The 22,866-nt window shown below is 50.4% G+C and overlaps 1 protein-coding gene across 1 annotated transcript in view; it reads right to left on the bottom strand.

Annotated features, from left to right (window-relative positions):
- Pygb (glycogen phosphorylase B) overlaps positions 1-22,866 on the bottom strand; it is a 48,209-nt gene that overhangs the window by 2,994 nt on the left and 22,349 nt on the right. The window contains exons 3-18 of the mRNA XM_005072545.4: positions 20,363-20,441; positions 18,147-18,250; positions 17,316-17,447; positions 15,681-15,792; positions 15,196-15,278; positions 14,249-14,392; positions 13,663-13,755; positions 12,403-12,549; positions 11,468-11,631; positions 10,488-10,602; positions 9,258-9,359; positions 8,346-8,493; positions 5,940-5,998; positions 3,763-3,904; positions 1,525-1,732; positions 370-504 (exon numbers count right to left, since the gene is read on the bottom strand). Coding sequence (XP_005072602.1) covers positions 370-504; positions 1,525-1,732; positions 3,763-3,904; positions 5,940-5,998; positions 8,346-8,493; positions 9,258-9,359; positions 10,488-10,602; positions 11,468-11,631; positions 12,403-12,549; positions 13,663-13,755; positions 14,249-14,392; positions 15,196-15,278; positions 15,681-15,792; positions 17,316-17,447; positions 18,147-18,250; positions 20,363-20,441 — 1,967 coding nt within the window. The remainder of the gene's footprint in view (positions 1-369; positions 505-1,524; positions 1,733-3,762; positions 3,905-5,939; positions 5,999-8,345; positions 8,494-9,257; positions 9,360-10,487; positions 10,603-11,467; positions 11,632-12,402; positions 12,550-13,662; positions 13,756-14,248; positions 14,393-15,195; positions 15,279-15,680; positions 15,793-17,315; positions 17,448-18,146; positions 18,251-20,362; positions 20,442-22,866) is intronic.

The following is a 22,866-nucleotide window of genomic DNA, read 5'->3' as shown; positions in this document are numbered from 1 at the left end:
CATGATCCATACCCTCCCTGCCACCACTCTGCAAGCTCTAGGCTGTCCTGCCTGCACTGTTGAGCACACTCTGCAACATCCCAGGGATATAGCTCCCTTCCAGACAGGGTGGTGCTGCTGGTTGCCACCCATGACCCAGGGTCCCTGAGGCACCACTAGAGGCCACTGTAGACGGTGGCCCTGGTTTTGGCTGCAACTGGTTTGGGTAAGGTCTGGTCTGAGGTGGAGATGGGAGATCATAAAAATTCAGGCAGGTCTTACACTCCTCATAACATGAAGTTTTTAGCCCACCAGGTGAATCCAACTGTCTCACTGGTGGGGAGTGGGTGGCCAACTTGGAAAGCCAAAGCAATAGGATTTGTGTCCTACCTGTCATGGTACATCAGCATGTTGACCACATCCTTGAAGCAGTCTGGATCTTTGGGAGAAAAGAAGCCGCTGCTGATCTGATCCACAGCCTGTCTCAGCTCAGGCAGGCGCTCATAAAATTCTCTGGCATTGTACCTAGGGGAGACAAGCTCACTTAGCAACCGGCACCCCAGGCAAGCAGCCTCAAAGACAGGTGGTGGGACGAGCTTATGCTTGCCACAGCCTCAGCCCCATGGCAACCCTCCCTTGTTGTTGAGGGCATCAGCTACTGACTACATGTGGTTCCCTTGAGAGGCAGCTGGTTAGACAAAAATCAATCCCTGCTTCCTTTACTACTATTACACACAAGCCTCCCTTTATCATTTTGCCAGAGAATACAGAACCCACCATAAGCTTACCCCTCCAAAAACTCCTGGCCAGGACTCTGAAAAAACTAAAGGACACTTTAAGATACATGATGCCTAACAGGGTCACTGGCAGGACTGTAGAATGAAGGAATAAAGCCAGATAAAATGACATAAAGCTAGCTGTGACTCACCAAGAAGCCTGAGAGAGACCAAAACACCCTATACAAACACATGAGCGCTTGGGATGACAAGGACAGACTGATCTCAATGACTCCCCAGGAGCTTTGAAAAACAATTAGACTACACTGCCTTTTCAATTCAGAGGTCAGGATTCCTCATCAATGTCAAAGTCAGGGAAAGCAGCTGTTTTCAGATGATGACCACAGCCACCGAGGGCAGGAGATGGCAATGGAACACGGACACTAATGACACTGTCACTGAGAGGCTGCACCACCCTCAGTAAGTAAACAGTGGAAAGCTGGAAGAGTGGGAGACAGAAGCTCTGTACTGCTGAGATTTCCTGCATTCCGTTTCAAAACGGGAGTCTGGGGACTGTGTCCTGTCCTTCCCTGAGTGGTCTGTCCCTCTAGTAGGAGACCTGTAGCTAGGGCTTCAGCTGCTGCTTGTCAAGAGGCAGCCAGATTCCTACCCCAGAAGCCTCCTTGGGATCTCATGTTTTGTGCTGATGAATGGACTCAATGAGCACTCGGTCCCTGACCCATGTCCTGCTTCAGCTTCCTACAGCCAGCTTTCACAGCCTCCACCCAAAGCCGCCACACACCCCAACAGCAAGGGAAGGTACACATACCCTTTCTTGTCCAGCGCCTCAACGTCCTCCACCCGCATACCAAAGATGAAGAGGTTCTCCTCCCCGGCCTCCTCAGCCATCTCCACATTGGCGCCGTCCATGGTACCGATGGTAAGAGCGCCATTGAGCATAAACTTCATGTTGCCAGTGCCTGAGGCTTCCGTGCCCGCCGTGGAGATCTGCTGTGACAGGTCAGCAGCTGGAATCACTGCAGGGAGGAAGGGACAGATACAGACAGGATGGCAGCTCAGCCCGGGCCCAGCTTCTCTCCATGGAGTGTGATCCTAGGATAGGAATCCTAGTCCTGAAGCCACTGAGCTCACCGCCAAACAAGGAGACTGACCCCAAAGCAGCTACCTGAATTTTCCAGGCTCCTCCTCTGAACCAGGTTAGCTAAGACAGAGGGTCTAAGATGGACACCCTCGAGGAGAATCCCCACAGTGGCATGGGGTTTTTGTTCTGGAATTTTCTTTACTTTTACCTTTTAAAAATTGTGTATGTGCTTTTCCTATGCATATTTATATGTTCCATGCATGCCTGGTGCTCGCAGAAGCCTGAAGAGGGTTTTGGGTCCCCTGAAGTAGAGTTACAGATGGCTGTGAGCCACCATGTGGGTGCTAGGAACCAGACTTGGATCCTTTGGAAGAACAGGCAATGCTCTCAACTGCTGAGCCATCTCGACAGCCAGGTTTGGGATTTTTTTGGGAACCATGCCAACCAATCAAGCCCACCTGGAGGATTGGGTCCTGGTTTACTGACATTGCAGATACTTCTTCCTCTTGACACTGGTATCTTATTCAATTAGAACACACTCCTGCTTAGCCCGAGTAGGGTCTAGATCCTGCAGAACCAGATGGCGGGGAAGGCTGGGTCCAAGCTTGAGGTTCATGGTGTGGGAGTTAATTCATGTGTACAGGGGCCCATACAGGCAACCAAATACCACACCCTCCTCCGCACTCAGGCTCCTTGCACTTAGAAGGCAGCAGGCTCAGAGTGATATCCTTGGGGCTGGGTCACTGTCCCAGGTCCTAACCTAGCTGGACACCTCATCTCAGCATCTACAGCTAAGGCCAGAGCTGCCAACACTGCCTGATGGCAGTCACTGTCACTCCATTCAGGAAAAGCCCAGGGTCAGGCATCTACAGCCCCCAGGCCCACAGTCCAGCTGACGAAAGCTGCACGTTGCTTAGCAAGCCCAAGGAGTCAGAGAAAAAGTGAGGGCAGACCTTGCCTGAAGCCCTGTGGCCAATTCTACAGATGAGCCAAAGCCAGATGATCTCAAAAATAAAGGTGAAAAGAGTTCCAGGCAGCAGAAAGGACACAAGATGATTTGGTGCCAAGTCCCACCAGGCTTCCTAGCCAACACCTGGGTGAAGCCCGGTTCCTGGTACTCACTAAAGGACTTCAAGCATCAAGTGTACCCTATGGAGGTGGGAACAACTCGAGCATGGCAGCAACAGTTGGACCAAGGACCAGACCATGGAGTAGTCTGAGCTCACAGGGAAGCAAGCACATCAGGCAGCTACCGTCTGGAAAGCAGAGGACATGCGGGCATCTGACCTCAGTGGCAGAAAGGGAATGTGAAGCCCAAGCTCGGGCTCCTTACCATCCATTGGATTGAAAAACATGTTTCCTACCAAGAAAGACCTACCTAGGTCAATGAGCATCCTCATGTCTCAGGAGAGGTTCCCAGTAACAGCCCCAGACCAAACTCTCCAAACAAGCTATGAGGTGCCATCAGAAAAGAATGACAGCAATGCTGGTGCATGACAAATGAGCAGGGTGCCTCGCAGGGAGAGGCAGGGAGAAGGTGAGTGGGGGGAGACAGGGTGAGGACAGGGTTCAAGAATCAGGGAAAAAGACGGAAGGTGGCAGGAGCTGGCAGAGGTAAGCAGGGGAAGGAGGAGAGGAGATAGAAGGTTCTGGGAGGTAAGGGCAGTCATATTCTACTGCCAAGAGAGACCCAAAAGCAGTAGGCAAAGCTGGGGGGAGAGGAGGAGGAGGAGGAGGAAGAGGGACACTGAGATCCAGACAGGCGGAAGAGGTCCAGATGGCAAGAATGAACAGTATGAACCTATGACGAGCAAAGGTCCCCAGACACTCATGACACACAGTGTTCCTCTGGCAGGACTTCTGTGTCCACACCAGAAGCTGACTTAAGTGGAGAACAGTCCTGGTCAGCACAGTCAAATCCACACTCAGCTACAAGCAGAAGCCAGTCAAGGAGTTCAGGGCTACCTTTTTCAGCTAAGGACACCCGGTAGTTCTCCAGGAAGATCACTTTGAGCCTGTCGCCCACAACTGGATCATGATTGACAACATCTCCAATGGATGTGACCAGCTTGATGATCATCTTAGCCATGTGGTAACCTGGAGCTGCCTGGAAAGGGGAAAGAGCAATTAGGGGGATTTCAGCATAAACACTGGGCTCAGGTTCCAAGAAGGACTGACACCTGGGTATGTAAGACAGGGACCTGCGAGCCATGGAGACCCGTGCTGAGCTGACCAGTATACTGCAGACCATGGAGGTCACACCTGCAGTGGCTTTGTCCAAGTGTCTTGGTTTCTGCTCACTCCACATGTCACCCCACTTGTGGATTTGCCAGCCTTGAATTTGATTTCCTGACTCTAGTTAGTGTTTTAGAAACTACAAGATGTAGTCAGGCAGAGTGGTGCACACCTTTAATCCCAGGAGGCAGGGGCAGGTGGGTCTCTGGGAGTTCAAGGCCTGCCTGTTCTATATAGTTCCAGGATAGCTAGGACTACATAGTGGGTCCCTGTCTTGAAAAAAACAAAGCAAAACAAAAAGAAACGACAAGTTAAAAGAAACAAAGACTTCTAGAACTATACATTTACAGAAAACAAAGGAATATACTAGAGTGTACCGGAGGGATATAATCAGAAAAGGCTAACTTCAGGAGAAAAATCCAACTTCTATAACAAAAATACTTTAAATTAAAATTTAAAAACACAGAAGGAAGCTGGGTGATGGTGGTGGTGCACACCTTTAATCCCAGAACTCAGGAGGCAGAGGTGGGTAGATGTCCATGAGCTCAAGGCCAGCCTGATCTACCGAGTGAGTTCCAGGACAGCTAGAGCTACACAGAGAGACTGTCTCAAACAAACAAACAAACAGAGAAAAACCCACAGAAGGAAAACTCACAGATTTAAGAAAAATTAAGGGACCAATCTCAATCCTGGGATTTTACTTGAAGTCTTGACTCAGCTAAAAATAGGCCCCAGTGGTAGTAGAATGCTTGTCCTACATGTGGCAAGTCCTAGGTCCCATGCCTAGCACTGCAGAGAAAGGGTAAACATCACTTTAGCTAGGCATGGTGATGTTTGCTTGTAGTCCCAGCCGCTCCAGAGCTGAGGAAGATGATTTAAGTTTAGGCAGCTTAAAGAGAACCCCCAACTCAAAAGAGAAAATAATTAAACTTCAGTAAGACAAAGTGGATAGTGGTGCCAGAGTGGGTCTGTATTTACTGGCATGGAAGAATCCCCATCCAGTGTGATGCTGAGAATCTAAAACATCTTGTGGTTTTAGGGAGCATCTCATGTGCAGATGGAAAGTACAGTATAAAGTATGTTATCTGGACTCCCCTCTGCAGTGGTGGGGCAGGATGCTCTGCACCCCTCCTACTTTTCTTTAGGTTTAAGTTTACTCATTTTAATACTTTAAAACTTTCCTACAAATCCATAGTGCTTTGGACTGTGCATACTAAAATACTAACAAACTAATACACCATCCAAATTTGTTTCAAAATACCAGGTGCTAGGTGTGAGCAGAGGCCAAACGAGGCGAGCCTGACCCTGCACGCCCTAACGTCAGAGGAGAGAATGGCCTTGTGGCCAAGGGCAGCACCTGTGTCTGCCTCAATCCAGCCATGGAATGCCAGGAACAGCAGGAATGCCGTGTGTGGATGGCCATGGGAGGCCGTCCCAGGGCAGTCTCTCAAAAAGAAACTGTACCCCAACAGCTCATATCCTCTGACAAGACCCGGCTACCAGCTGAGTACGAGGAAGTGGCAAGCATGTCTGCTACCCCTGGAATATGTCACAGTGTATGTGTGGCAGGTGAAGCAGTCACAACAACCATTGCACTGTGAAATCCTGGAGGCAGAGAAGGGATGTGGCGGGGTTCAGAAGGGGAGTGGGGGTGTGCTCCATAAAGCCCCTGGGATCCGGACCTTGGGTCTGGGGATCCCCTAACTCCTACGAGAGAGGCCAGCAGGCTTGAACCCACTTCTTCCCTCATGTTCTGTTAACTGTGTGAAAGGCTCCTTGTCCCAGCAGCTAGGTGCTACTGACGTGTGTAGTGACACCTTCCTTTTGAGTAGGCAGGCTGGCCCAGTGACAGGTCAGGAAAGCATGTTTCCACATCAACACGAGGAATGAGGAGGAGGTTACCTCACCTTGCCCCCGATCATAACAGTCCTGGGAACAAAGGCCTTGGCTGGATCCTTCTTTATTCCTGGAGGGCAAACAGAAGAGGCAACTTTACCAGATGGTCCCTGACCAGCTCTCCAGGGTCCTATTGAAGGGCACATTCATCAAACTGTTTGTTTTCACCTAGGACATACACTATAATACTTCCAGGAACCTGTCACTCAGAGGAACAAGGCCTCCCCAGGCTTTACACTTGCACGCCAGGATGTTGGAGAAGGCTATCCAGGACCACTGATGACAATTAATGCAGTATCCCAAGCTTGAGGAAAGCCACCCATATGGCTCCAAAAAAAATGTCAACCCAGGAGCTGTTTGCCGGTGGTCACGAGGAGTCAAAGGCCTGTATGAGATATGCACTGTGTCCTTAAAACATTTCCTTTTTTTTTTGGTTGCTATTTTGCAATTACTACTATGTGCATGATGTGTGTGAGCGTGGGTGTGCATATGCCGCCAGCCACAATTGGAGGTTGGTCTTTTTCTACAGTTAGGGATAGAATCAGCTTTTCAGGCTTCTGCAGAAATGTTTTTCCTTGCTGGGCCTTCTTGCCAGTCCTTAAGACACATTTTAGACACGTCATTTTGATGATACCGAGAAAGGAGGGGATCTCAGGACTGTGGTCTGGTATCATCAGCCCTTGAAAGTCTCCCTGCTGCCTGTGTGTGGCATGTGTATGTTATCATTTGGAAATGCCCCCCCCCCAAAGCCTGTGCCAAAGACCTAGTCACCAGCGTGCACTGTCCTGAGGAAGTGATGGAGACTGGAGAGCCTCGTGGAAGGGAGTTAGATCACAAGAGGTGTGCCTTAAAGGGGACATTGAGAAAGGCCTTCCCCTGTTTCCTGGCTGCCATGAGATGAACAGGCCTCTTTGTCCCACTTTGAGATACTGTGCCACCACTAAGTGACCATGGCCTGAAACCATGAGTCCAACCATGAGCTGGAACAGTCTTTCCTCCTTAGAAGCTGGTCTCTTGAGTATTTTGTCACCGAGTTTACTTCACGGCTGAGAGACTCACACCTGACACTGTCCTGCAGAGGTCTGGTCAGTGGACTGAGCCACAGTGGCCAGTTCAAATCCATCCATCTATACATTTCAGTCAGGGGTGACAGTGTCTACAACAAAGGTCTCCCAACAGCCATTCAGTAGCCAAAGCTAAGGAGTGGGGTTCCCTTTGGTTCTGTGGAAACACAGCTGTTTTATTTATAAATTTCCCACTTCTGAAAATCAGGCAGAATAACATGAAGAAAGGGAACAGTAAAAAGGAGGCTGGGCAGGGTGGCCACACCTATCGGCCAGACATTTGAAAGGCTGAGAAAGGATTTTTTTTTTAACCCCAGGAGTTCAGGACTAGCCTGGACAACCACATAGCAAGACCCTTCCTCTTAGTTAAAAAAATAAAAAACAAAAATCCCCACAAATGACATCTTCACCAAAACTACTGAAGTGGACAAACTTCAGATTACTTAGTAACTCCTATCAAGGACAACAGGGTGGAGGACACCAGGGTCTCAGGAATCTTACAGGCCCTGCCTCAGGGTAAGCCAGACCTCAACTGGACTACCCATAAGGCCATGTGCTATGGAAACATGGCTCAGACCTGGGAGGAAAGCCGGAAAACCTCCCTGGCAGAGGAGCCTGCTCCAACATTCTCCTGGGCATCCAGCTCATCCCGAGCTTCAGGAAGAAGTGGGCTGCAGACTCAAGCACCAAGACACAACAGAGAATCACCCATTTACATGACCAAGAAAACCAGACAGCAGGGCTGGAGAGATGGCTCAGAGCACCGGCTGCTCTTACAGAGGACCTGGGTCTGGTTCTCAGCACCCACATGGCGGCTCTAATAAGTAGTCTTTCCAAACAAGACAAAATTTATTATCGAAATAATAAGCTTAAAACAAAAACTAAAATGAGCACAAGACCTTGCCTGGGAACTCTACAAAGCCCCACTGCTCTTAAGTTCAACACACTGTTCTCCACCCCATAAAAAAGAAAACAAACAAATAAACAAATGAACCATGGACCTCATGATCCAGTCAGGTTCCAACACTGAGCAAAAGGAGCTTATCTCTCTCTCTCTCTCTCTCTCTCTCTCTCTCTCTCTCTCTCTCTCTCTCTCTCTCTCTCTCTCTCTCTCTCTCTCTCTCTCTCTCACACTCACACACACACACACACTCACACACACACAGGGTCCTGGAACTCACGGTTGTACAGGGTGATGATGTGCAGGCACGCACACACACACACACACACACACACACACACACACACACACACACACGGGGACCTGGAACTCACGGTTGTACAGGGTGATGATGTGCAGGCACGCACGCGCACACACACACACACACACACACACGGGGACCTGGAACTCACGGTTGTACAGGGTGATGATGTGCAGGCAGTTGAGCAGCTGTCGCTTGTACTCATGGATCCTCTTCACATGAACATCAAACATGGAAGCAGGGTTGATCTTCACCTTGTAGTCCTTCTCTAGCAGGGCAGAGAACTTCAGCTTGTTTTCCTGAGAAACGGAAGATGGTGGCTGTACAAATACCGGAACTGCCTACGAGCTCCCCCAGGCCCACTGGCACTCGCACTTATACCTGACCCAAGAAGACTCTCATCTCTCCAGAAACCAGCATGGACAACACTGGGGGCTTAGAGACCAGAGCTGGGGACGGAGTTGTCATTAGGGGAGAGTGGGGAGGAGGGAAATATGGATGACAACTGAGATGATGTTCTGGCCTCACAAATAAATGAAAAGCTAGGACCAAGCGACAAGAGAGGGAACCACAAGTGTGTCCTGCAGGCACAAAAGCAAGCAGGAGTCGGGAGTCAGGCACAGTGGGTGAGACGTGACGGGAGAGAGGGCCTTGCAAACTCCACACCACCGTGGAGACTCAAGACACACACAACTTTCTGCTGCCCCAAATGCTGGGCCAGCATCCCTGCCAGATGACACCACAGGGGGGCATTCTTGGGTTCTGAGGAACTGGAGGTGCCTGTGACCTGGGCAGGGTCTAGTAGAGGCCACAACCTGAGCTCAACCAGATGCAAACGGAATGCCCCTGTGGGGGCCCTCGGAGGCTCTTCCACGTGTTGTGGACGGAAGAGCAGACTGAGGTGAAGGCTCATGTGGCAAGGCTGTGTTTACCCACTTGGTCCTTATCTGGAGAGCTGAGGTAAGTCCTGACCCCAGCTCCTGGGTGTCTACCCAAGTCCCAGGTACTAAGCTCGAGTGAGCGAGCGAGCGAGCGAGGCAGACTGCAGGCCAAGGAAGCCTACCTGCTTGATCTTGGCGATGTCTCTGATGAAGGCCTCATCGTCAACCAGTGACAGCAGCTTCTTCAGTTGGCTCAGATCAGTCAGGAAACCTTCCCCGATTCTCTGGATTAGGAGGACACACGAGTTCCGGTCACCACGCCTGAGCCATCATGGAGCTTGTCCCTCCATCTGTCACCCTTCACCCTTCTTTCCCTGGGATCTGCCTGCAATGCTGGGCCCTAATGCCACCCTCCCTCAAGCCCACAGTCGTGTGGCCACTAGGACACAACAAACTCACAAGCCTCGTCAGTCCCCACGCTCCAGTATTTCCTGCTTGAGACACCCTACCACAGGTGACACCTTGGACTAGCAGCACAATTCTTTCTCCCAACCTGCCTTCTCATTACCACAGCAACCATCATTTCCAACGCATCGCATTAAGGTTCTTCCTCTGTCTGCCTCCCATAAGCCCCACCCCCACCCCCTACCAGTCCCCACAAGAGGCCTGGTGATGTATGGATACTGTGCTGGCTTCCTGACCCCTTGGGGGCATGAGTACTGTACCAGATCTCCCCAGAGAAGCTGCTCCCTGCCCCCAGCCCACAAGGTTCCAGGTGGACTGTCTTTCCTAGCCTCAAGGCACTGTGGCCCTTCAAGCGAGGCCTGAAGCCTACTCTGAAGACCTGGCTGCAGTACAGGGTCTGACACATGGCAGCCAGTGATTAGGGACATAAGATGCTTGGGGAGCCGGGCGTTGGTGGTGCACACCTTTAATCCCAGCACTCAGGAGGCAGAGGCAGGTGGATCTCTGTGGGTTTAAAGCCACTCTGGTCTACAGAGCAAGTTCCAGGACAGCCTCCAAAACAATACAGAGAAACCCTGTCTCAAAAAACCAAAAAAGAAAAAAAAAAAAAAGATGCTTGGGGAGCAGCTTCTCCTAGTCCTCTCAGGCTGGTGTCTGCCACTCAGCTACACCCTAGGCCTTCCTGAAACCTAGGCTACCTTTCAAGCTGGCACATAGCCAGAACTGGGCAGTTACAGTGCACCAAGAAGTCTCCATTGCTCATGTACCAGGGCCACTGCTGGACATGAAAGAAATAATCCTACTAATTCAACAGCCACTCTGAGAAAAGCTTGGTGAGCCTCCTGGGGGCAGGAAGGGGACAGCCTAAGCTTCTAAATTTTCCCACTGCTCCTTTCCAGACTCCGGCCTGGTATCTCACAGGACACAGAGCAAGGCCAGGGACTCACCTCCACAATGACGTCCGCCAGCCCTGGGTTGCACAGCAGCAGCCACCGTCTGGGCGTGATCCCATTGGTCTTATTCTGGAACTTCTCTGGCTCTAACTCATAAAAGTCCTTGAAACTACAAACAAAACAGGGACTTGTCACAAAGGCTGTTTTAAACCAGGTTAGACCAAAACGGTGAGGCCTTTACTACAGGCACCCCTGGGGGGTCCCAGAGCTCAGCTGCTGACTTCTGAAGCATGACAAGGGTGTGCCACCACTGAGCAGGACAGTAGCACAGAAACCACACATGACTGCCACGTGTGGCTGTGGCTTGTGTGACCATCGTGTCCTACGTGTCGTTAGGACTTGGCTGTCTCCAGGCAGATCTAGAAGGAACAGTCAAGGTCATGAGCGTGGAGACTGAGCAGGCAAGAGAGCTCACACTCTGGTGCTCGCTGAAAAGACACCCAACTCACAAGCCGGGTGTGGGGAGGGACACAAAGTGCCTGGCCAAGCCCCGGACACAGGAGGGCTTCCACAGGGGTGATGTGGCTAAGGACCCTGCACCCATGGCGCTGCCCCACTGGTGCTTGTGGTAGGCATGCAGCACTCTGGTGAAAGAATGGGAGGAAGAAATTCCTCAGTTGTCACACTCGTCACCGCATCTGCCGGTCCCGGACACTCAGCCCCACATGGGGCATCCACATTACCCAACCAGCAGCAGATGCACCGTAACTAGACACTGTAAGTAGGCAGGAGAACAAGAGGAGCGACTACTGACAGTAAAGAAAGAAGTCTCGCCAATGTCACCCAAGTCACCTGTGAACATAGAGGCGTGTGATGTGGTGGGGCTCTGGCACCTTCACCATGTCCAAAAGTGACTTAGTGGCATGGGGGCTATGTGCCACACCTTGGTCACGGTATGTGTAGCAGACAAATCCAAGTTGGGCTGGAGATCTAAGAGGGAACCCCCTGGGCTTGGTGAAGAGTCCCTCACTCACACAGACTGCTTCACAATCTCGGAGTGAATCCTTGCCACGCCATTCACCGCATGGGACCCAATGACGCACAGGTGTGCCATGTTGATTCTCTTGCAGTCCCCTTCCTCAATCACTGACATCCTCCTCAAGCGGTCCACATCCCCAGGAAACAGGGCAGCCACGTGCTGGAGACAAGAGCACAGAGACAGTCTGAACATCCACAGCACAGAACAGCCATCATGCCTATAGGTAGGTCCGCTGTTGCCAATCATGTGGCTACAATGTCCAGCCCTGAACACCAGTGTCCCTGAAACTAGTCACTTATCCCAGTGTCCTCCCCCAAGCTAGCTCAGATGTGCTCGTGGGGGCCCTGGGACCAATAGAGCTATTCTGAGGAGGTTGGGCCACCAGTGGGGTAGGAGAGTGCCATCCAGTTTATGAGGAGAGTTAGACCATGGCCCCTGCTGGCCTGAGCAGCATTAAGCCATACTTACATTAGGGGGACAGCTGTTCTTTCCCCAAAAGGTTGAAGAAGTCACAAAAAGCTTGGGGTATGGCTCGGTGACAGAATGATTACACAGCAAACTCAAGGACCCGGATTCATCCCCAGTATTACACACATGCAAAGGCATGGCAATTACCCCAAACCAGAGATTTCCCTGCTCACACACCACCATCCTCTCTGTGGGTAATACAGAACACAGGTTCTGTTTCTGATTGCCTGGAGCTGTCAGGACACCTCCAGTGCAGCCCAGGAAAGACACTCAGATTCACAGCCTGCTCAGAATGGGTCTTTTAAGAAAGATCTGTCTGCATTCGCTTCTCATGTACAAAGCAGGGGTCAACGAGGAACTCTGCCAGGTGACAGTCCTCAGCCCTCACAGTAAAATACGTCCTCTGCCAGTGTGGTGGAGCTATTGTGTGTAGTCCAATCCCTACCCCCCACCCAGGCTCACATCCAAGTGCCTCTGGTTGATGGCGTAGATGATGTCCAGGTGCCGTGGCAGCAGCTTCTCAAACATGGACACTGGCCAGCGCTCCAAGGCCTCCGGCAGCACCGTGTGGTTGGTGTATGCACAGGTCTTCTTGGTGATCTCCCAGGCCTACACATCAAGAAGAGCAGATGTCACAGGGACGCACTGCAGGCACGAGGGAAGGCCCTCATCCCATCCCTGCTCTCTGCTCCCCAGCCTAGTCACCACACTGGTGTGATCGCCTAACTCTCACACCCCACACATGTAAACACACACGACAGACCCTGCTCCCTGGCCCTACTCCACTGACAATTACCTTTTAATTTCTCCTTTGTAATCCCTCTGCTGTTGGTGAACTATCAGACAATGGGCAGTTTTCTGCTAGTTTCCCTTAAAATGTCTGACATCCACAGTGCAGAGGACACTGGTTACCATGTGGCCTGCCACCCCAGGGTATAGCTTCAAGGGGGAGTGGACACCATCAGGCCAGAGAGGCTCTGGTTTCTGAAAAGGAACAAGCTGCCTTCTGGCTTTCTGGTGATCTAGTTAAGGTTCAACCAAGAAGATGCTGCGGTACCAAAGAAGAAGAGGACCAAGGGAAACGGAGCCTCCAGACGGTCTTCAAATATGAACACTAGACCTTCCAACTTCCTTTCTTCAGTATGTAGCCCAGGCTGGGTTTGAACTTACTAACTTCCTGCTTCAATCTCCTGAGTGCTCAATTACAGGTTTGCACCACCATAGCCAACTAATATATTTCTGAAGGTGTAACGCTTCTAGGTTGTTTCGTTGTTGTTGTTTTGAAACAGAATATCACTATGTAACCCAGGCTGGCCTGGAACTCACTCTGTAGACCAGACTGGTCTCAAATTCATAGAGAGCCATCTGCCTCTGTCTCCCAAGTGCTGGGATTAAGGCGTGCACCACCATGCTCAGCCAAACTTCAAGGGAAAAGAACATGTACAAGATGCCCAGAGTATTTACCCTTGTCTCTTCTGTCCTGTTACCCCTGTCCACCATGCCTCTATCCCACAGAGCATCCATTTCCTGGGACCAGACACTGTTTCCAGGGCCTTGGCACTCTCAAAGGTGAATTCCCAGACCTGAGGCTTGGAAAAAGGCCCTACTTCTGGGACTAGCTCAGCCCATAATCACCACGTGTGGCACAGCGTGAGGTCTCCCAAGGATGCTGTCACCCACCCTGGTCAAAGGAGGACACAGTCTTTCCCTTGTCACACTCACCTTATCCCAGTCTACCTTCTCCACATCCACCAGGATCCGCATGAGCTCGGGGATGGAGAGTGCCGGGTGGGTGTCGTTCAGCTGAATGGCTACCTAGAGTCAGGAAGGGAAGCTGTTAAGCTGTCTCACCCCTGGCCCCCGAAGTCGTGAACCAGGGTGTGAAGGAACCATTCTAGGAATGTAGTCTAGAGGAGCCCTAGGGCTTAGAGGCACCAGGAGGGTGCTGCTGGCTCTGCAGGTACTTGTGACCTGCAGTCACGTAGCTGCAACCTGTGGGCAGATGTGTCCCACAGGTGCAGAAGGGACTTCAGGATGGGTGCCATCACAGGCTACTTTCCTCTCATCTCAGACGGGACAGCTTTGTTTAGGATTACTTCCGTGAGCCTGTTACATGCATCAGGAGCCTTTCACAGTGACCTCCCGGCCTCCACTTCCAACACACCAGGGCTGCACTGATTTTGGAAGAGACCCTGAGACTCAGGACACAATACCATCTTCCTCCTGCCCCACCCAAACACAAGGAAGAAACCTCAGAAGCCGAAGGATGTCCCATCCCTATGACAATGAACTCACTCCTTTTACAGACCTTGTCTGGGAACGTCTCGAAACAGGTTCTTACTGGATCCCGGCAGCCGAACCTGGAGGACTTGAACCTTCGAATGATGTCCTGAAGGGTGGCAGCCACCACAAAGTACTCCTGTTTCAGCCGAAGCTCCTTCCCTTCGAAGAACTGCAAAACAGTACTGTTGTGGCAGCCAACACCAACCCAGGAGCTAACTCCACCACCCCAGTAACTAACTCCACCACCCCAGTAACTAACTAACTCCACCACCCCAGTAGCTCCAAGACTGATGCGCTGGAGAGCCCTGCACTTGCTCGGCCCGTCTCCCACACTTATCCCTCCAAGGGCCAGGTCAGGTGCCCTGCTCAAGGTGACAGGTCAAAAGCAGCCTGCCCAACATCAAGGTCTGCATATACACCTTCAGCACAAGGTCACCTAATTACAAGGAGTCCGGTCTATCAAAGAGAGTGACAAGCCCAGCTATGAGGAGTGCCACAGCTACTCAGAACCAGTTCTCAAGACAGACATCAGGAGACACCCACACCTGAAGTTCTGGAATGTGCCCAGTCACCAGGGACAGAAGCATTTGGTTTCAGCCTCCTGCACTGATGTGCACAGATTACTTTGAGAAAAGAAATAATCCACTTTAAAGAGTGCACAACTAATCAAGATAAGCAAATTCCACTGATTTATTTTTGGTGTTGGGGACTAAGCCCGAGGCTTTGGACATGCTAAACACAGGGTCTACCCCTGAACTATGTCCCCTCCAGGGCTCCTCAAGTCACCGGACACGACAGCCAGTGGGAACAGAGAATCCAGCTGTGACCACAGGCTAGCATGTGACAGACATGTAGTAACACTCTTCCAAACGTGTCCTGGCATTGCTGCAAGATGGCTGCTACCACCCCATGTACACATAGGTCTCCAGCTTACAAGTCCACACTGTAGAGAGAGTCACATTAGCCACTTACGTTGTCATTCGGATACAGGACCCTGGAGATGTTCTCAGCCAAGTTCCTGTCCAGGACAGCTTCGATGTAGTCCCCAACGTTGACTAAGGAAAGACAGAGCCCAGTCAGCGCAGCCTCTGTGCAGGCCCATGGGTCTCGTGCAGTGAGGCTGCTACCATGGCTCAGCAGCTTCCTGGAGGAGCCGGGATGCCCGCGGCCACTGCCACCCTCCTCTCTACACCGCGGAGCAGCCCGCTCTCACAGCGCTCATTCCTGCTGCACACCACCACGCCCCAGCTCTTTTCTTGGGGACATGTGGCATGAATGACCATGACTCTGGCTGCCTAAGCCTGGCATTCTGTCCACCCTACCTCTTGTTTGCAGGGGGTCTGTAAGGGTCACAATTCACAAGATGCCCCACCCCAGCAGAGAGTATAAAAACAGGGATGGGAGTGGTGAGGGCCTCGAGTTTGGATAAGAGCACAGGAGCCACAGTGGGAACTTACAATCCTTCAGTTTGAAGTCATTAGGTGCCTTGGCAGACCAGAGCCTCATGGTGTTGACGGTGTTGTTCTTATATCCAGGCACTGGGGTGTCATAGGGCATGGCGAGTACCACCTGACCACAAGAAAACACACTTAGGGCTGAGTCAGCAAAGACCCCTCCTGCCCAGTCACCACGCCCTGGCAGGACAGCTCTAGCTCCCCACAGTCCCTGACCCATCTGCTCCCAGGCTCCTACCTTCCCCTTCTGCAGAACACACCCCCCTGTCAGAACACTTCCCAGTCCCCCCTGCACTCTCAGCAAGGGATGGCAGCCACACTCTGACATCTTTCCAACCACCTGTCCCAGCTTCGTCTAGTTTGGTACAGGCAGCCACTGAACAGTCTTCCCAGGCTGGTCTCTCAAGGTGCCACAGCACAAGCACCCCACCCCTCCCCCACTCTGCTTTGGCAAGTCCAGGCCCTGGCTAACTCCTACTGACACCTGCTCCCAGTTTCAGACATCTTTGGCAATGCTCCTTGGTATTGGGTGCCTTAACTGTATGTACCCTCTATGTACCTAAAACAGCCCAGACAGAAACGCAACCACTCTGCCATGCTCCCTCCGTGCCAAGCCAGCCAAGCAGCTTTGCAAAGTCAGTTAGCCGACAACCGGAAAGGACAGTGTGTCCGAGTCACCAGGAGTAACGCAGGTATCAATTATCTCTCCCTATGTGCTGCCAAGCCTCTCTCTTGTCCTACAAATGCTCATCTCACAGAGGACAGGTTCCAGGCACCACAGTCACAGTCTTCAGAGCTAAGGCTCTCATCATGCACACTGAGCGATCATCACAAACACACATTTAGAACACAGGTTCACTTCTCTGTTTGTGACCCTGTACGGCTCTGTACAGTAAACCGTTCTGACTCTAGATTGCTCGAGGTCTGTTTTAGAATATCAAAGGATTCCCCAGCCGCCAGGGTTCCATGTCTGCCCATCCGTCTACATCACAGATAACGGAGGCTCTCTATTCTTACCTTGTTCCCTGCACTCCCCTCTAAGGATGCTCTCCCCTTCTCCAGAGACCAAGGTGTGCGCCCCCACCCTAGACTTGACTTGCTCTTTTTCACCACATCTTCCCAGAGCAGCACCACACTGGGGCCAGCAGGGAGAGAGAGAGAGACACTGGCCAAGGCCTAGCATACCCACCGGGAGCTTGGCTAGCTCAGACACCACCTAACAGCTATGGGTCGTAAGTGGTACCACGGACAGCAGTAGTCAGTGCTCTGTGACTGTTCTCATCCTCCCGGAGCCAATGCCTTTCTCCCCATCAGGACATGATTCTGAGCTCTATCACTAAGCTCCAGTACTGCGTCATCAAGTAGTGTAAGAAAACTCTGGCTGCTGGCATCAACCCCAACACACAGCACTGGCCAAACAGTCAGACTGCTGTGTGAGGTGCATCATAGCCTACAGCAAGGAACACCCACCAAAGTGCAAATATTCGTGTGTGTGAGAGAATAATCCCTTCCTTAAGTCCTCCAAGGAAGCAGTATGTCCCCTGACTCCCAAAATGAAGTCGAGATGATAACAAAAACCCTCACTCAGAGCAGCCCTCTTGCTCAACACCAGTATGTCAGTGGGGTGGGCCTTCATACCTGTGTGTCCAGCCACAGGACACCGTCAGGGGTGTGTTCCACTCTCCCGTAGAAGTGCACAGGCAGCATGTACTCAGGCCGCGCTTTCTCCCAAGGGTTCCCGTAGCGCAGCCAATCATCAGCTTCTTCAACCTGGAAGAGCAGCAGAAAGAAGTGCTCAATATGGAGGAGATAATGCCAAACGCGGGCAGCGACAGGCCCACCCTCCTCACTGACTCACTAGCAGCAGGCTCCTCCGTCCTTCCACCAGAGAGCTCCACAGGCCACAGCCTTGCCTGTCACTTGTTGGAAAGCAGGTGGTGGGAACCAAAGCTATAAAAATCACTATCATCCTAGTCTAGTCAAGTCTATTGTTTTGAGACAGGGTCTTGCTGTGTAGACCTAGCCAGCATAGAACTCAAAAAGTGAACCAGACTCGACTGAAACCTATGGCAATCTCTCTGCCTCTGGCCTCTTGGATGGTTGGAATTACTTTGTTTCTCTAGCTATCAGATTGTCTCAGTGGATGAACCCCAACAGGAACACCCTCCCCGCAAATACAAGCATCTCAGGATACCAGCACACAGCTCATGGTGTCCTGGCCACCACTGTTGGTGTACCTGTCTGGGATCTTCTGAGGCTCAAATGAACCAGCGTGTCCTCCCACATGACTTCCCTGTCACCATAAAGAAGCTGTTTGCCAAGGACTCCCACAGGATCAGCCTAGCCAGAGCCGACTGCTTCCTGCTGTGCTATGCTAAGAACTGGCTAGCTCTCTCCACGGAGTGTGGAGCACACACTTCGTATATGAACGAGGACTGGAAAACAATGGAAACACCTAAGCTCACCCACCTGCCAGCCATTGACAATCTTCTGGTTGAAAATTCCAAATTCATAGCGGATTCCGTAGCCATATGCAGCTAGACCCAGGGTGGCCATCGAATCAAGGAAGCAGGCTGAAAAATCCAACCAAAAATCACAGCTCATAACCAGAACTCAAGAGTGCTGGACACCAAGGTTCCACTGGGATTCAGCCAGGGAGTTGTCAAGGAGCCAGTGATAACGATAGCAACCTCAGTTTTCACAAAAGGTGACATGAGTCCCCCTCACCCAAGAACAGGGAACAAAAGTGAGGAATCCCAGAGGTCATGGTTAAGTCCCCTCACTGCAAGCCTGCTGCGTGGCTTGTCTTCTGTACACTGTAAATCCACAGCTCTGATGGCAGGGGCACATCTGATTATCTAGAAACAGGACCACTGATGTACAGCCATGGCCCAGAATACTAAACACCCAAGTTCCACAGTGCCTCTAGGGTCCCAATGTGACCTGCAGCAGCATGTCACTAAATGGAGCACTTGTTTTGTTCCAATCCAAACCTCCTATGTGGCTGGAGGGATGGGTTAGCAGAAGAGAGCACTGGCTGTTCTTACAGAGAATCCAGGTTCACGGTCCATCACCCACATGGTGGTTTACAACTGTCCTTAATTCCAGTTCCAGGGGATCTGATGCCCTCCCTCTTCTGACCTCTGCAGGTACCAGACATGCATGCCACACACACACATCCATGCAATACAGGTAGAACAACTCATACACATAGGTTAATTTTTCAAAAAATCAATTTTTAAAAACTTCCTGAGCAACAGTATTTTGAATAAAAATGCAGAAAGAAGCTGTGTTATATTTTTGACTTAGGCAAGTGAGGTGGTGAGTGCCTTTAATCCCAGCATCCAGAGGACAGAGAAAGGTGGATCTCAGTGAATTCCAGGCCAGGCTGGTCCACACGGTGAGCTCCAGGCCAGTCAGGGTTACCTAGTGAGACCTTTTCCACCTTCTGGCTTTAAAAGGGAGGGCTGAGGTGGATCTCAGTAGTACATTGCTTATATGTAAGGCATCCCTAGCTTTACAAAGAAAAGAGTGAGAGAGAAGGAAGGGGCTAAGGAAAGAGAAGAGAAAATGGAAGGGTGCCACAAGGAACACTAGCAGACAAAACACATGCCTAATTCACCAAACGCAGACACCCGCAAGCAAGAGCGACGAGGAAGGCCTGAACTTCTGGGAAAGAAACAGATCAATCAAGCCATCGTGGATTCACACCAGGTCAAAGAAGAGACTGGACAGGGAGGAGGAGGCATCCAGGCCCAGGCCATGCAGGGCAGGGAACAAGGAAAGGTGTCTGGCATTAAAGAACATGCAATGGGTGTCAAGGCAGAGGGGGGCCCTCTGAGCTCAGGGGTGGGCTCCCCAGGCTGCAGCAAAGCTTGTAAAGAACAAGGGGGCTTCCATCGGGACACAGGCTCTGCATCAACAGAGCAAGATAGTGATGGCCACGTGTCCTGAGGGTTGGGCAAAGAGTAGCTGCAACACTTGAAGAGTGGGCTCACTTTCAAAGCCAGCACAGCACCATGTCTGGCCTGACCCGAAGCCTCTGAGAGGAGGCTGTGACGTGTGGGGGGTGGGGTGGGCAGGGCAAGTCATTCACCCAGGTACATTTTAGAGCATATCTCAGTTTATAAAGTGACAATTTCCAAAAAGGCTGGGCCTGGATACACACCCTCCCTCCCGTATCCCACCACAAAGCCAGACTGTTTTTTCAGCTTCTATGTTCATTACCTAGCTTGTTTTCTGCCCCCCAAAGTCTGTAAATTACTCAAAGAAAACAACACTTGTGGGTTTTCTCAAACGCAGCCAGAGAAGGCAGCCTGGCCCAAAGCTTGGCCCTATTCTAACAGAGGCCATCAGCTCACTATGCTGGAGTATTGCTCATACCCTGTGACTCTTCAGGCCTGGAAAGTGGTGGGGGAGGGGCGCTCTGGAACTTTCTTTGCACCATTGACCCAATGCTGGCAAACATGAGCTTCATGATAATTACAGTGTCCTGGCTGGAAGAGAATGTACATTTTCCCTTTTGCCTAATGATGGCAAAGATTTTGACCCAAGCACATTTGCTCATGCCTCTGAGGGGCACCAGTTTACGGTGATGGATGAACATCAGGAGTACACGGGATGTTGATCTCACCCTGTGAGCCTCCACCAAGTCAACAGGTTAGAGAGATATAAGAGCAGATTACCTGCCAGCCGCCCCAGGCCACCATTCCCAAGGCCAGCATCTTCCTCTATTTCCTCCAGCTCTTCCAAGTCCAACCCCAACTGTAATTAAACACAAAGGTGTCATTTCAGTATTGTTTACTACTGCCTGCCAACAGTTGAAAGTATTTAAATCTTGAGTCAGATTTCTTTCAGACTGAAAATTCAATGGTAAAACTTAATACTAACTAACGCACAGAAGTGAAAGTTTCCAGGTTATTTCAAAACCTACTAACAATGACTATTCAAAATTAGATACATCTAGTGGGGTGTGCAGACCCTATCTGTAACTTCAGCACTTTGGAGGCTAAAGCAGGAGGATTCCCAATCCAAGGCCAGCCTGGGCTACCTACATACACTGTAAGATCCTTAAAGAGAAAAGAAAAAAGAAGAGCTTAATAGCTACAAATCCTTGTTGACAGGCTACAAACCAACAACTTAGTGAGTAGATTTGACAAACTGCTTAACTGTGGTTTTGATGAAGTCCAATGTACCTACTTTTATTCTTTTGTTAATTATGCTTTATGATGTCAAAAAAAATTACTGTGACATACAAGGTCATGAAGATTCATCTCTATATATTCCCCTGGAAGTTCGACAGTTTTAATCCTTACAGCTAAGTCTGTGATCCATTTTGATTAATCTGTCTACTTAGTGTGTGGGAAGGGTCTGATTTTCCTCATCTGCTGTGTTATCCAAGTGTCCAGCATCACTTATTTAAAATACTATTCTTTCTCCATGGAATTATTTTGGCATTATGTTATTATTGTTGTTGTTTGAAACAAGATCTTCCTATGCAGCCCAGGCTAGCCTCAAACTTGCAGTTCTCCTGCTTGAGCCTCCTGATTGCTGGAATTATGGGTGCATGCACGCAAATTCTTCCCCCCTTTTAAGACTTATTTGTGTGTGCATGTGTATGCTGTGTGTGTGCAGGCTCTCACAGAGGCTACAAGAGAGTGTCTGATCCCCTGGAGTTGGAGATGCAGGCGGTTGTGAGCCATCTCATACGCTAAGAACAGGACTTAGGGCCTCTGCATGAGCAGCAAGCACTCTTAATGGCTGAGCCATCATCTCTCCAACTCCCAAACCTTTCCTGTAAACAAAATGTTTTATATGTGACACCAAAAGCATAGGCAATAAGAAAAACAAACAATAATGTATAAAACTTTTACACTTAACCTGGTGGTGGTGGCAAACACCTTTAATCCCAGCATTTGGGAGGCAGAGGCAGGCGGATCTCTTTGAGTTTGAGGCCAACCTGGTCTACAAAATGAGTTCCAGGAAAACCAGGAGTGTTAAACAGAGAAACCCTGGCTCAAAAAACCAAAACAAAACAAAAAACATTTACACTTTGTGAATCAAAGGATGTTACCAACAGAATGAAAAGACAATTTAAGGAATGGGAGAAAATATTTACAAACCACATATCTGATGAAGAGATGAGTATCCAGAATAAACAGAGAAATCTAAAATCTGAGTACCAAGAAACAAGCAATCTGACTCAAAAGTGGGCATTTATACTCAATTGACTTGGCTCCAAAGAGATTTCCCAATAAGCACAATATGCTCACCACCACTGACCATCTAGGAAAGGCAGATCAGAGCCACCAGGAGGTGGAAAATGTCACTTGGTGGTACAGTACTTGCCCGGCACACACGGGAATCCACGTTCAAGTCCCAGCGCCACAAAGGAAAGAGAGCTGGATGCCCTATGGCTGCACTTCTAGTTGTAGACTAAGATATCAACTGCAGGGTCTTACAAAGCTATGAGTCACTCATGTTCACGGTGCCATTATTTGTGATGGCAGAAGGTAGGAGCAGCCATGTTCACAGACAGATGGATGGATGAAACATGACACAAACATGATAGAGTGTACTCATATGATGGCACCTTAAACAACAGTGAAGGGAGATGCAGGACCTGCGGAGAGCCAGGCCCTAAGATGGCAACAGGAGTGGCCAGCACCTCGGTCTCTCCGGCCTCCCCGATTCAGGTGCTGCACCAAGGACTTCTGTATCTATTACTTATTTTTCTTATAACCTAATGTCTTTGCTTTTGCAAGTGAGCCAAGTTTACTCTGTGCTAGCACTGTGAGGAATGTGTCCCTACAGAATATTAAACACATGAAAATGAGTGTAAAATTGTTACTTAAAAAAAAAAAAAGTGTCGGGCAGTGGTGGCGCACGCCTTTAATCCCAGTACTCGGGAGGCAGAGGCAGGTGGATCTCTGTGAGTTCGAGGCCAGCCTGGTCTACAAGAGCGAGTTCCAGGACAGCCTCCAAAGCCACAGAGAAACCCTGTTTTGAAAAAAAAAGAAGAAGAAAAGCAGTGAAGGACCAACCCTGAAACACAGGAGAACCTTCCAGGCTAAGCACACTCTAGTTATACTTGAAATACCCAGGACAGCCAAACACACAGAAACGTGAAGAGCAATGGTGGCTTCCAGGGGCTGCGGGGGGTAAGGTGTAGCTTCAGTCTAGGAAAACT

The sequence above is a fragment of the Mesocricetus auratus genome, unplaced genomic scaffold, assembly GCF_017639785.1.
Source record: "Mesocricetus auratus isolate SY011 unplaced genomic scaffold, BCM_Maur_2.0 Super-Scaffold_100004, whole genome shotgun sequence".
NCBI classification, from domain to species: domain Eukaryota; kingdom Metazoa; phylum Chordata; class Mammalia; order Rodentia; family Cricetidae; genus Mesocricetus; species Mesocricetus auratus.
This window is presented reverse-complemented; position numbering and strand designations above follow the sequence as displayed.